This window comes from Nilaparvata lugens, chromosome 2, assembly GCF_014356525.2.
Source record: "Nilaparvata lugens isolate BPH chromosome 2, ASM1435652v1, whole genome shotgun sequence".
NCBI lineage: Eukaryota > Metazoa > Arthropoda > Insecta > Hemiptera > Delphacidae > Nilaparvata > Nilaparvata lugens.
In genome coordinates, this window is record NC_052505.1 from 20060456 (window position 1) to 20074350 (window position 13895).

Genomic DNA, 13895 nt, shown 5'->3' on the forward strand with positions numbered 1-13895 from the left:
TGAAATATTCTTCGGAAATGTATAACAAATGCTATTGATGAATTTTTATAATAATTTTCAATTATAGTTGACATGTAATGTTTTTATAGAAAAAATTGTTACTGTTCTCAAATTTAATTTCAACAATTTCCATTTGTTTCAATGTAATCTTTTTTCTTTAAATTCTCAAACAGTAAATTTTTTTATGTCAAATACATTTTTTATGTATTTGTAATATTACATTTTTTCTCGATTAAATTGAATCTTCAATTTGAGATCTATAAAACTTGATAGTAAATATCAGAGTAATTGATATGCAGACAACTTTTTAACTGAGAATTTATTGTAAATAATTGTGTTGCATTCCATGGTATCACCGAAACAGAGAAACAGAATTAATAGATTATTATAAATATAGGGGATATATGAATTTAAAATAACAGTTTTGAAATAAAGTTTTATTGAGAACAAATGTAAAATGTAAATTCTAAACTTGTAATTTATAATTTTTTTGGAATTTAATATCGGTGACGTGTTCATGAAGTCATCACTGATTTTGAGGTGTGGTTTTTGCTCTGACTTGTTGGGTCTTCTCTAAAAATGATGGCTGGCTATGTGTTCTAATTTTGTGCTCTCTGAATATTTTTCTGTTCAATTGAAATTTTAATGTTTTAAATTGAGTTTTGAACAGTTGTATGGTGTTCTAAGTTTGTGTATTTTGATTTGTGTGTCTACAAGCCTATAGCCATTGTTTTCAACTATATAAACTGGATAAGTATTTTAGCTTGTAATGATGCTAGGATGTTTAAGTGTGTAAGGTATTGTTTTGTGGATTTGTGTTGTATATTGCCAGAATTCTTATGAAGATTATAAGTTGGTTTGCTCTGAAAACTGGATTTCTCATTCATAGGCGGTAGATCCATTCATAGTTTATCAAGAATCTACCACTTTGGAGCCGATAACTTCCTGTGGGTTAATAGGTGTGAAATGCTATCCAACCTATTTAGGAGAAATTGGTAGCACGGCAGAATATATACACTTTCCCAGTCTGAAGAAAATCAATCACGAGAAAAATCCTCCATAGCACCGCAGCAATAACCAAGAATACAATTCTTTCTGACTTGAGACAACAGTCTGATCAACGATTTCAAGATTTTAAAAGCATTATTATGGTGCAATTCATCAACTCTCTTTGGAGAGATCAATGCAGAAGATTTTGCAGCTTGTGTTGTAAAACATTTCGGTGGAGATCAGGCTTAAAAAAAAAGGCTCAAAAAATCTCTCAGATCACTTTCTACAACTGGAAATATTTGGCCTCAAGTCCCCAAAAGAAAAATATACAAATATTATTCAAGCTGCATTGAGGTTGAAAGCTATGTTCAGCTCTACTTACTTGTGTGGAGCATATTTTTCAAGTATGAAATTTATAAAAAAAAATCGATATAGGACTGATGAACATTTGGACAACTGCATCAGAATGGCAATACAACATACACTCCAAACATCAAGAAAATACTTGATGACCAAAAAGAGTTCCACTGCTCTCATTGAAATGTAAATTTCAACTTTTGTTTCACTTTTTCTATGGGATAAAGTAGATTTTAACACTAGAGATGTATCTTAATAGGCAATAAAAGTGTGAAAATTTATTTTTCCTACAGATACCTTGAAAAGTGACCATTTGTGCACTGATTGCAGGCCGCAAAGAATCACTTTCCCGCACTAGTGCGCAAAGTGAGTACTTTGCGTACTCCAGATTTGCAACATGGCAACACAAAATAGTTAGTAGGTTATATGGAGCACCAGTGCAGCAAAATCAAAATGAAGTTGGTAACACTCATAGTGAGGCCCACGTTATAATGGCAGTGGAGAACAGCGTTGCCTTGCCATTATGTGCCTTGATTATAGTCATTTCAAAGCTTACATAACATAAACCCCCTTCAAGCAGTCACATACATTTTCAATTGAATCACTAATCATTATAATTCAATTATTATTATTCAATTTTGAATAAATTAAGGTTTTTATTAATAATAAAATTACACAGAAAAACATTTTATGGATTTCAGGGAATTTTACCCATAATTACCCACTTTTCTTATTCAATGGTAACTGTAGGAAAAATTTAATGTGAAATATGTGCGCAAAGTTCGTTTGCTGCACTCAAGAAACCATTCCGCCCTCGCCTACGGCTCGGGCATAAACGTTTCTTTCGGTGCAGCAAACTGTCACTTTGTGCACTAGTTGCACAAATAACTATTTGCGTACCGTATTTTCTTCAGTGTAATACTCCTTGGTAGTAGCTCACTAGAAGATTTATAAATGCTATTCTAGCTCACAGGATCATAAGTTTGGCGACCATTGTTCTAAGGGATACTATGAAAGAGGAAGATAGCATCAGAGTGAAAAAGACTGTAAATATGAGAGGAGGGGGATTCAATCAGGCATGACGATATCAATACATAGTACTGTGCACTACTTTGTAAGACTTTTCTGCTTTGGCTGTCCCAAAAAATTATTTGATGTGAATAAATACTAGGAATTGATGATTTGAGTGTGTAAAACTTGAAAAGAATATTCTCAACTATTAAAAATCTCTTATTTCATTGATGTACTCGTAAATGTACCTAAGGTGATGTTTTAGACTCATAAGAATAACACGCTCTCTCTTCATAGCAACGGTTTGTTTAGAGACTAATGGCGTCGTAGCAACTGCTTTACGTCACACTTACATATCGCCCATTGATATAGTTGTAGTTTGTACTAATATTATATTTTGTACTTATACTAATTATTGTAGTTTTCTTGACTCTAGCCCATTCGCCTGCATGAATAAAGTATAGACTCAGGTATTTTCCAGATGTGTCGGCCAAATCCAAAATTTTTACTCTAAATTATTATTATTCTATTATCTTTAAAAAGGCCTGGCATAATTTATTATCAATAAGTTATTATCTAGGTATTCAAGAACAAAAAATAAACACAAACGAAAACATTTGAAATTGAAATTTATTAGCAACAGCTTTATACATTACAGAATTCATTATTCATGGCTAGCCCATGTTTAAAAACACTACATATCTTAAAATTGAAAGTGAAATAGCATGAAAACTTAATCAATAATATAACAACAAAAACTATTCGAAATGGGAACTCTTTAGTCGCATGCAAAAGGATAAATGTTGACCCCTGATGGTAGGAGCTGCAACGTTGCAACAAACTTCAAGATAAAGCTTAACAAAAAGTTCACTTAACTAAAATATTACAATACAAAATATTAATTTTAAATACATGAAATTTATCTTTAAATATGAAAGTTGAAAAGACAACATCTTCGAGTGGGACAAATTTATCATTATGAATATTTTTTTTATAATATTAATTATTAATATTAAAAAACAATTTTCCCTGAAAAAACATATAGATGCTGGAAGAATTTGAAAAATCAAAGGACAAAAGAAAATATTGCCTTGATAATCTTTTAAATTAATGGAAATGTTTAGACTTTTGAAAAACCTTATTAGGAGAGTGTTACCTGGGAAGAGTACACAATATTTTTTGGGAATGGATACAACCAGGGTACTATAGAATAAACTGAGTTGAATTGAATACTATCAATTGGAATATAATTCACATTGAATTTCAACAGCTCTCGCCATATTTATTACAATAATAATTCCAACCCCCACCTTATGTGATATTTAGGGATAACTTCAAAATCTCAAATATGAATCCCCAATTTGTCATTCCAAATAATTTGTCCAGGAAAGGAAAACTGCACAAATTGGAAGTTCTTTTTCCCTGAATCAAAAATAGAGCAGCTTTCTAAATTACATACATGTTAACAAATGCATTGAAAAAAAAATCCTTTCCATCAGAGTGTGAGTGAGTAAGTGAGTCAGAGTAATGAAAAAGAATAATTCAGAAAAAATAGAATGGGAGAGAATTCAGGAGAGTGAGTGAGATTAAGACTCCTTATGATAAAATACATTTCAAATTTCACTCGAATGATTTTCCATCGACTTCCCCGAATACCCCAATAGTACAGATCATATAAGGGAACTAATAATATTGAATCACAATTTTTAATAGTAAAGAAGAATATTAATAGACAGTTTTAACGTTCCATATCAATTTGAATTTACAATAGTTGAGAAATGAAATGGATTATTCATAATTTATTAGCTGATTTGAATCAAACAATAGATAAATCAAATAGGTATAAGATTCAGACTAAATTAAATGATCAAAATTAACACCATAACATATGATTATTGATTATTTATTATTTATGCTATATGTAATCAATCTAAGACAGTTAAAAAATAATGAAATAGCTGTGCTATGGAGAAATGAATAACTTGAAGAATACAAATGGTACTTCACACTACAGAGTCACTCCAGGGCTCAGCTATTTAGATTGTTATGGTATCTATTAGCAACAACCTGTTCTTGGTTGTTTTTGTGATTTTCCCTGAAAAAAAGAGAGAGATAGTTTATATTATATCTTGAGATAACTATGTGAAATGCAACATGTCATGTCATGTACACTGAATGTACGAGGGTTGGCTGATAAGTAATGCACACATAGAGCAAATAACCTTCAGAAGCGTGGTTGGTGGGATGTGGAAGTAATTTATCCTCTACACGGCTGCACAGTTTGAAGGCGTTCCAACTGGGTTTGCGATATGCTGTTAATTCTTTTGCCGGTCATTCTGAATAAGGTCTTTAATGAGTTCATGATGATTATCGTCTGTGGTAGTGTAGTGATTGAACGTTCACTGCGTGTTTCATCAACAATTGATTGAGGATTTTCCAGGTTGGCAAACATGAAATTTCAAAACCCATTGATTCACAATTTCACCTATGAACAGTATTGGCACAATGAACAGCCTCTAACCAATGGTGAATCTCACTGGGATTCATTTTCTCAGCAGTTGAAAATTCGATAACAGCGTGTTGTTTTATTTACGTTAACATAACAACAGAACATGACGCCATTCATTCACTAACTAAACCAAACTGGATGAACACAATACCTTCAAACTATGCAGCCGTGTAGAGGATGAATAGAACTTTCACATGCTACCAACCACGCTTCTGATGGTTATTTAGTTTGTACATACAATCATGGTGTGTACATTACTTATCAGACTACCCTCGTAGTATATCACTGAAGAGTCGTAAAGTACTACCAAGCTTTGCTTGATTATTGAACGAGCGAGATATGATAATTACTACAGTTTCATGGGGATCCTATTCCAATTATTGAGAAAAAAAACTTTCTGTAGTTTCAAAACTTTTATCCGTCATATATGGATCCAACTTCATTTTGAATCCAGCTTCATTTTGAATCAAACTTCATTTTTCAAATGAGGAGGTGGTCATGTGATACATGATTTTGATACAGATGTTCAAAAGGAAAATTAATGGTGAACCCTGCACATCGATATCTCAAACCGTTTCAATGATCTCAACATTTGAAGATACTAATAAATGATACAAAAATGAAATGAATGAGTACCTATACATTGAATAATCAAGTGTTAGTGAACACTAAACGTAGCTTTTCTACTCACAAATTTAATGGTTTTCTTAATGGATGAATTTCTTCCTGTGAGGTTTCATCAAGGATGAGGTTTATGTTTCGCCCTTACCAGACAATTTTAATGGAATCGGATCACTGCGGTTGTATAAGTTACACCTGATATGCTGCTGGTACGAGTGTAGCAAGAAATCGATTATCGGTGGGATATATGTTGCATTATCAACGGCTGTCACATGGAACTAAAATAGCACTTCACCTCAAACTTGAAGTGTTTTGCAACAAAATGACACCTTTCTCAATTCTTTAAATCATATCAATATTTATTCTTTAAATATTTATGCACTTTCAATGTTATTTTCATATCCTGACAAAGACGAAGATTGAATAAATTAATGAACAGATTATACAAATTATGATTTCTAACTGATACAGAATGAATATTGAGTGATAGCAGATTTGAATCGTCAATTTAGATACTAGGTGAAAATTTGGTACCTTTAATTGAACAAAATGAAATGGGTAATAGCCCTTGGAAAGGGTCATAAACTGCACTAATCAAATGGGCAAAGTAAATTAATACAAAATTATAATTCAGAAAATAGAATGAATGAATAGTTAAAAATTATTATCAGGATGGGGTTTCGCCTAAGGAAAGTAGACCTTTTGGCTAAGTACAGTGGGATATTTAAATTTTTTAATACAATAAAAATCATTTATGATAACTTTATACCCTTAAACCTATAGACTTGTCTCAAATTGACAAATTTATACGCTGTATAATTTTCGTAGATTAACGGGGATCCCCTTTTATATATTCGAATAACTTACATAGACTTTTGTTTCCGTTTTTTGTTTTCGAAGTATATTTGGCCATAGAATATATCATTCTGGCTGGATCCTTCCGCGTGGCAAAAAACGTCAAACAGACCTCACTTTTATAATAATTTCAGGGTTCATTAAAATGAAATTGAAAATTTATTATCACTGATTATTGTAGGAACTTTAGAACAATTTTTTGAAACAGAAAGACAAAGGTTGAATTACATTAAAACAGAAATTAAAGCTTTTGAACAATTTAGTATATGGACCAGGTCTGTATCCCGCTGGTGATTCCTACAAAATGGCCTCGAGTCTTCTTCTTCTAATTTCTACTTGAGTTTCTTCCTCGAAATTTATCTCGCCAAATTTACATACTAATTCAGGATTGGTCAGATTCTGTGACGTAACCAATACGGTGAATGGGTGGTTCAATGTGTCCAACTTTAAGCTTTTAAATGGGAAAATTCCTGATTGTAGGTTGTTCTAAATTATCATTTAGTTGCATATAATATAACAAATAAATAATAAATTCATCTATGGTGATATGCATTTGTTAATGACTTCAAAGGTAGCTGATGATTTTGTAGAACATAGACATGCTCATGCAGGCTCGATTTACTCAAGTACCAAATGATTGACTCAGTATCTGCTATCTTACATAGCTGGTCTCAATTAACTGAGCAAATGTTTGGTTCATCAAACACAAAACGGTTTCAAATTGCCGTAGATGGTACACAGACTCATCTGGTGCAAATTAAGGTGATAAGGTACCCCTTAATGGCATGCAGGCCATTGGTAGTAATCTTTAGGATTGAGGTTCATCCCTCTAGTCTGCTATAAATTTTATAGAGTCAAGCTGATTTTTCCAGGTTAATCTCTTTATAAAGGTGAGTGTAAATGATGCAGTGATACATTTACCTCAAAGTATAGATTTTCGGCATTTTGCCATGTAATACAATGTTTAAAACATAGATGCGACTTCAACAGTTAGTTGATATTGGATAGCTGATTGCGGCTACTTTTCTTTCGAGCAATCATGTGTACTGAGTTGATGTTTTCATTAGATACCGCCTGTCCTGAATGACCCTCACTCAAAATTAGACATAGAACATTTACAATGTTTAAATTTTGGCTAAATTTACATTAATCAGTAAGTATGGTATGCTGTTTAATTTGATACAGACTGAATGGATTGATTCTTTTTCACAATTTTGAACTATTAATTCATATTGTTGAGGTTATGTGTCGATATCCAATTCTTCTTCCATGCAACAATATAGAATAGACATATTAAATAAACATAAAATTATTTTTGGTTTTTTCTTACTGGTTTTTTACATAATACACAATCATAAACACAATATTACACTCGAACAACTATACAATTTCCTGGCATTTGTGAAGTTTGTACTTCTACTTGGTGTTTTCTTTGCTTACAGCTGATTATTGATTTTCTTAATCTCGAATCAATTTCATGTATTTTCAGGTCAAATGCTTATTCAAATATCTATGATATTTCATTTAATAATATTTACACAATTCATGCACGGATGTTTAATTGGACAAATTTATCCGGCCTTATTTTTAATAATAATTTCCTTTTCCAGGTCTGTAACGAGATGTCCATGGGAATTCATCTCAGTTTGAGTTGGAACATTACCTCGCCTCGTTGTGGACAACTTATCAAATATTTACTAGGTGAGTATCATAGATATGAAAAATTGTTTACATTCATTATCATCACTAGTTTGATTGATGCCTGCTTATCTCGCTAACCACTAATGTTTGTTTATCCTCTCATTATGCTTGTTTACATTCGTAGTTGTGATACTTTCTTCTTAGGTTAGATAGGCTAATACTGTGAACTGGATCTTTGTTGTTGATGTTGTGTGGTATAAAATCCTTCAGTAATACTGAATATCCTTTAAAGTTGTCTTGATTGAAGATCTTTCATGTAGTATTATGGTGATAAATAAATTTTGAATAGATGCTGGCTTCTTAAATATTCCAATAGGAGATAAAATGAGACATATTTAGGTTATGGTTACTATGTTGTTGTTATTGGAGACAATCTCAACCGCTAAGATGAAATGCAGTGCATAATATACTGTTGCAATATGAAGCTTTGCTATTATTTAATGAAGTTGAATTTAAAGTTTTACTCTGCTGTCCCTCATTCAGTATTATTTATAATAATTGGAGTGAGAATCTATGTTGATTTTTGACCGTCCTGTTATTTATTAATTGTTTAAATCTGGTATGGCCGCGATGGAGATGAATCCTTTCCATAATAAGCCATTTTCCTTGAATTGTTGTTAACTTAGTTGGCTTCCATTGCACATGCCGGTAGTGGTTGTGGGTTTTTTCGAACATAGTCCCTCCTTTCTGACTGGTAACATGAAGTTGGGTGTTTATAAACTCAACATGTTTGCAGAGATTGTTGATTTTTCTGGATAGTGTTTTCCTATCCTGCATGTGGGTGTGGACTGTGCTTGATCTTAATTCCATATGATGAGGAGGACTGTAGAATCTCTGGAATGTTTGCTGTTTCTTTAAAGCTGATTTCCTGCTTCTTTTCTGAGTGGTGATTGGATGAAGGATGATTGACTTCAATTTGGCTTGATGGTGGTGTTTGTGAATCTTCCTAAATACTCTTCTTATTTTTAGAATTTCCTTCCTGCTTAACTGTTGTCTTGATTTTCTCTGGTATTTTATTTGTCTTCTATTGTTGTGATTGTGTTACAGGCTATGATGTATGCCGGTTTTTTGTTACAGAGGTATCTTCAGTGGATTGGTGGTGCTAGTCATCGGTGGTTTGGGCTGTCCCTCGGATTGGTGGATGGCGTCCTCTGGCTCCTCTTGGTGTTCGGCGAGATACGGGTTGTCTCCAACATGGACATGCTGGGTAGATTGATCCTCCATGCTTGTACAGTATTTGTTTGCTGGCGCCATGATCTGGGATGTCTCTTCCATTCTGGTATTGAGTTTGTCAGAGAATTGGTCCGATTTCATGGTCACATCTTTAATTGCTCCAGTATGTTCCAACCTTTTTCGATCAATCATGTCAGTGATTCTTGTTCCCATTACTGCACATCTAGCTTCGATCTTTTCCTTGATGGTTGTAGTGCTGTTCTGAGCCATTTTTTGCTTGAACCATTCTTGCTGCTTGCGCTCTCTACCCTTCAGCTCTTCTCTGTATCTGTCTCTCTCTTCCTGTCGCTTATGCTCCCACTCCTTCTGTTCTTCTCTATATCTGTTCCTTTCTTCTCTGTCCCTGTCCCTCTCTGCTTGTTGCTCACGCTCCCACTTCCTCTGCTCTTCTCTGTATCTGTCCCTCTCTTCCTGTCGCTTACGCTCTCTCTCCTCCCTTCCTCTTGGTCGCTGTCCATCTGTGAGATAATCTGAGACATTATCTCCATGAATTTCCTGTGAACGGTGAATTCTTGTGCCGTCATTGCAGGTCCATGGGTGTCCTCCTGTACTAATTCTTTTCCTGTTTTAGGTATCGGCGGGACTGATGCATCAGGCATCACAGCATTGCCGGTGACTGGCTCTGAATGATGTACGTCCAGATGAGGAACAGACGAGTTTGGATTGGAGTCTTCCATGGTGAAGCGATGAATTTGTGGATGATAGTATGGAAGTTTGAGCAGCAGTTCGGTAATATGTGGGCAGACAAGTGAATCAATGCTGATTTGCTTAAAATGACCTGAGTGATGATATGAGTGAACAACAAATATTTATCACAGTGATTAGTGCCACGAGATGACTAGAGGATAATTCAGTGCACATTGACCTTCAATTGTTCGAGGTAAAACACTTAAAAATTAACAATAGAAAACAACATATAGTATCAATCATATACAGTCAGTATCAATCGAGCAGTTGTAGCAAGTAGACGTAGTTTTTGTTTTAGTGAGAATAGTTGGAATAGTGTATGTGATAGTTAAAGTGCAGAGTTCAGTGTTTTAATTGTTGTGCGCGAGTTCAGTGCCCTGCGCCAAAAAATCAGTTCAGTGCTGAATTATCATCTAGTCCGGCTAAGGAATATAAAGAATGTGAGGAATGTCGACTCCCAAAAGATTGCCAACTTTCCTCGTGCCAGAGTTCGAGGAGGAGGAGGAAACCGATGACGACACGATGAGTCAACTTACACTGGCTAAGAGCGTTGATTCAGCGTCAATGACTGTCAACATCAACGTTAACAGTTCCCCGGAATCATTTCCAAAAACGAACCAACTGAGAACTGCAACAGAGCAGTTTTTGTACAATGCATGGAAAGAAGTCACTTGTCAACAGAGTGAAGAGAGAGAAAGAATGGATAAGCTGGAAAAAAAGTTGGAGAGTGCACGGTTGGAGATCAATCAGCTGAGAGAGATGTTTTCTTCAGCATCTTCAACACACAGAAGATTCAATCATCAGTTTCAAATACAATGCAACCAGCATCGTCTATGAGTAGCAATAAATGTTATTCACCACCGAATTGGGAGGAAGAAGAGAAAATGGTGGCATCAGAGACTGCATGGATTCTCCCTAAACAGAAGAAGAGAAAAATCTGTGACTCACCAGAAAAAATAAGGCCTGCAACTGAGTCTACAAGTATGAAACCGACAGAAAAGAAAAACTAGCCTCCACCAGTCATATTAAGCAATGTTCAAGAGTATTCGAAGATTAAAGAGGCATTGAAATCGAAAAATCTCAATTTCAGTGCAACATGATGAACAACAACCAGCTAAAATTGAATGTTGAAACTGAACAAGAATACAGAGATTTAACTAAGATGTTAAATGAAGCTAAATATGAATGGCACACTTACAAAAACAAACAAACTCGTCCAATTCGTGTCATGACTAAAAAGCTTCATCCATCATGCGATCCAGAGGATATAAAGAACGATCTTCTAAGTAGAGGCTTTCAAATAATCAGTGCTGTCAACAAAATGAAAAAAGTGAAGAAGGATGGAAAAGAACACATTATCGGACTCCCAATGTTCATGTTAACATTCAAGAATACTGAAGATACAAATAAAATATATGAAATTAAACATTTTTGCTATATGAAAGTGAAAATTGAATCAATTGGAAGCAATAAAATGATTCCACAGTGTAAACGTTGTCAGCGGTTTGGTCATACTCAGGCATACTGTCATCAAGAACCTGTGTGTGTGAAGTGTGCTGGAAACACTGGACCATTTCATGTACCAAGGCTAAAGAAACCCCAGCCAAATGTTTCAATTGTGCTGAGGCTCACCCAGCCAACTACAGAGGCTGTCTCATCGCTAAAGAACTTCAGAGAAGAAGAACTGAAAAAGACAACATAGTTGGAAGAAGTACACTGGAGAAATATCCTATTCTCAAGTAACAAAACCCACTCCAAGCCTACAACAGGAGAGTCAACCAAAAGCTGCAACAACAGCAAAAACAACCAGTTGATGTTAATAAGGTTTTGCAGGAAATTTCAAACAGTTTAAACATTCTTTCTGGACGACTTGACAGCTTGGAAGGGAAGAGTAAGAGTATCGAGAAGAAAACTAAAAAATGAATATTACAAGCCAACAAGATATTAGGATTGCCACCTGGAATGCCAATGGAATGAATAATATCAATAATAATAGAAAACAAGGAATAGAAATATTTCTAAAGACCCAAAATATAGATGTGTGCCTTATCTCTGAAACCCATTCAACTGAGCAGACTCACTTCAAAATCAATGGATATAATGTTCACAAAACTATTCATCCTCAAAATCAAGCAAGAGGTGGAAGTGTTGTAATAGTGAAGGAGAGTATTAAACACTATGATGACTCCAGTATTCAAAGTAACGAAATACAGCTAACTGTAGTTGGAATAGAGTCTATCAACCAGAAAATACTTGTTGGAGCTGCATATTTCCCACCACGTTACAATTTAAAGAAAAATGATTATACCAGACTTCTTCATCAGCTTGGAGATAGATTCATTGTGGGTGGAGATTTTAATGCCAAGCATAAGGATTGGGGTTCAAGACTCACAACTACCAAAGGAAAAGAACTCAGAGAGGCTATCCAGGAGCTGGGCTGCGAATTCCATTCAACAGGGACACCTACTTATTGGCCAACAGATTTGAATAAAACTCCAGATCTTCTAGATTTCTTCATAACAAAGAGAATATCCAGTAATTTTATTGACATTGAAGAGAGCTTTGACCTGGATTCTGATCATTCAGCTGTAATTCTCACACTCAGTGAACGAATAATAAAGAAAGAAGACAGACCAATGTTAGTCAACAGAACAACAGACTGGGAAGCTTTCAAAGTGGATTTGGAGAATGAAATCAACTTGAATATTCCACTTAGAACAGCTGAGCAGTTAGATGAAGCCGCAGAAAATTTCATGTGGCAAATCCAGAAATCAGCCTGGAAAAACACTAGACAATACACCAGGAAAACAAAAGGATGCAATTACCCACTGGAGATTCGACAACTTGTTTTAGAGAAACGAAGGGCAAGAAGAAGATGGCAACAAACTCGTGATCCTGCTGACAAAAATATATTGAATAACAAAACACAACAATTGAGAAGAGAGATAAGGAAACTAACTGAGGAGTCCATTAATAACTACCTTCAAAATTTGACAGCTGATGCCAGTACAGATTATTCATTATGGAAAGCAACAAAAAGAATTAAGCGACCAATATCACAATCCCCTCCAATCAGAAAACCAGATGGTACTTGGGCAAGAAATAACAGAGAAAAGGCAGATATATTTGCTAATCATCTAGAAGAAATCTTTCAGCCAAACAACATTCAATCTGAAATTGATCCTGAAGAAATATAATAGATGATTTAGATACAGAGATTGATCTAGTTTCTATAAATGAGGTTCAAGAAGAAATAAAAAAAATCTGAATACAAAAAAGCACCTGGGTTTGATCTGATTACAGGTGAAATCTTGAAGAAACTTCCAAGGAAAGGTATTATCATGCTAACATATTTATTCAATGCATCACTCCATTACAGCATTTTCCAATTTGGAAGGTGGCAGAAGTCATTATGCTGCAAAAGCCTGGGAAATGTCCTCAAGAAGCAAAATCGTACCGCCCAATATCTCTTCTACCTGTAATTTCAAAGCTTTTTGAGAAATTGCTAATGAAGAGATTGGCTCCCATCATAAGTAGCAGGAATCTGATACCAGCCCATCAATTTGGTTTCAGGCAGAAGCACTCAACCCTGGACCAAGTACATAGAATCACTAATGTAATAGAGAATTCATTAGAGAAAAAATGTATATGCTCAGCAATCTTCCTTGATGTGGCACAGGCATTTGACAAAGTGTGGCATGAAGGACTGATCAATAAACTTCATAAAATTCTTCCCACTCCACTTGTAAAACTTTTAAAATCATACATCACTAACAGATTGTTCAGAGTAAAACAAGGTGATGACGTCTCTGAATTAAAGGAAATAAGGGCTGGAGTTCCACAAGGTAGTGTTCTTGGACCAGTTCTTTATGTGCTGTACACAAGCGATCTTCCTGAATTGGATGCAGTGACAATTGCTACTTTTGCTGAT

The 13895-nt window shown here is 34.6% G+C and overlaps 1 protein-coding gene across 1 annotated transcript in view; it reads right to left on the reverse strand.

The window, feature by feature from the left end:
* Positions 1-2970: 2970 nt before the first annotated feature.
* Positions 2971-13895, reverse strand: part of LOC120349594 — a 158208-nt gene continuing 147283 nt past the window's right edge. Inside the window, exon 7 of the mRNA XM_039420008.1 lies at positions 2971-4453. Within this exon, the coding sequence (XP_039275942.1) occupies positions 4415-4453 (39 nt within the window). The 3' untranslated portion in view covers positions 2971-4414. The remainder of the gene's footprint in view (positions 4454-13895) is intronic.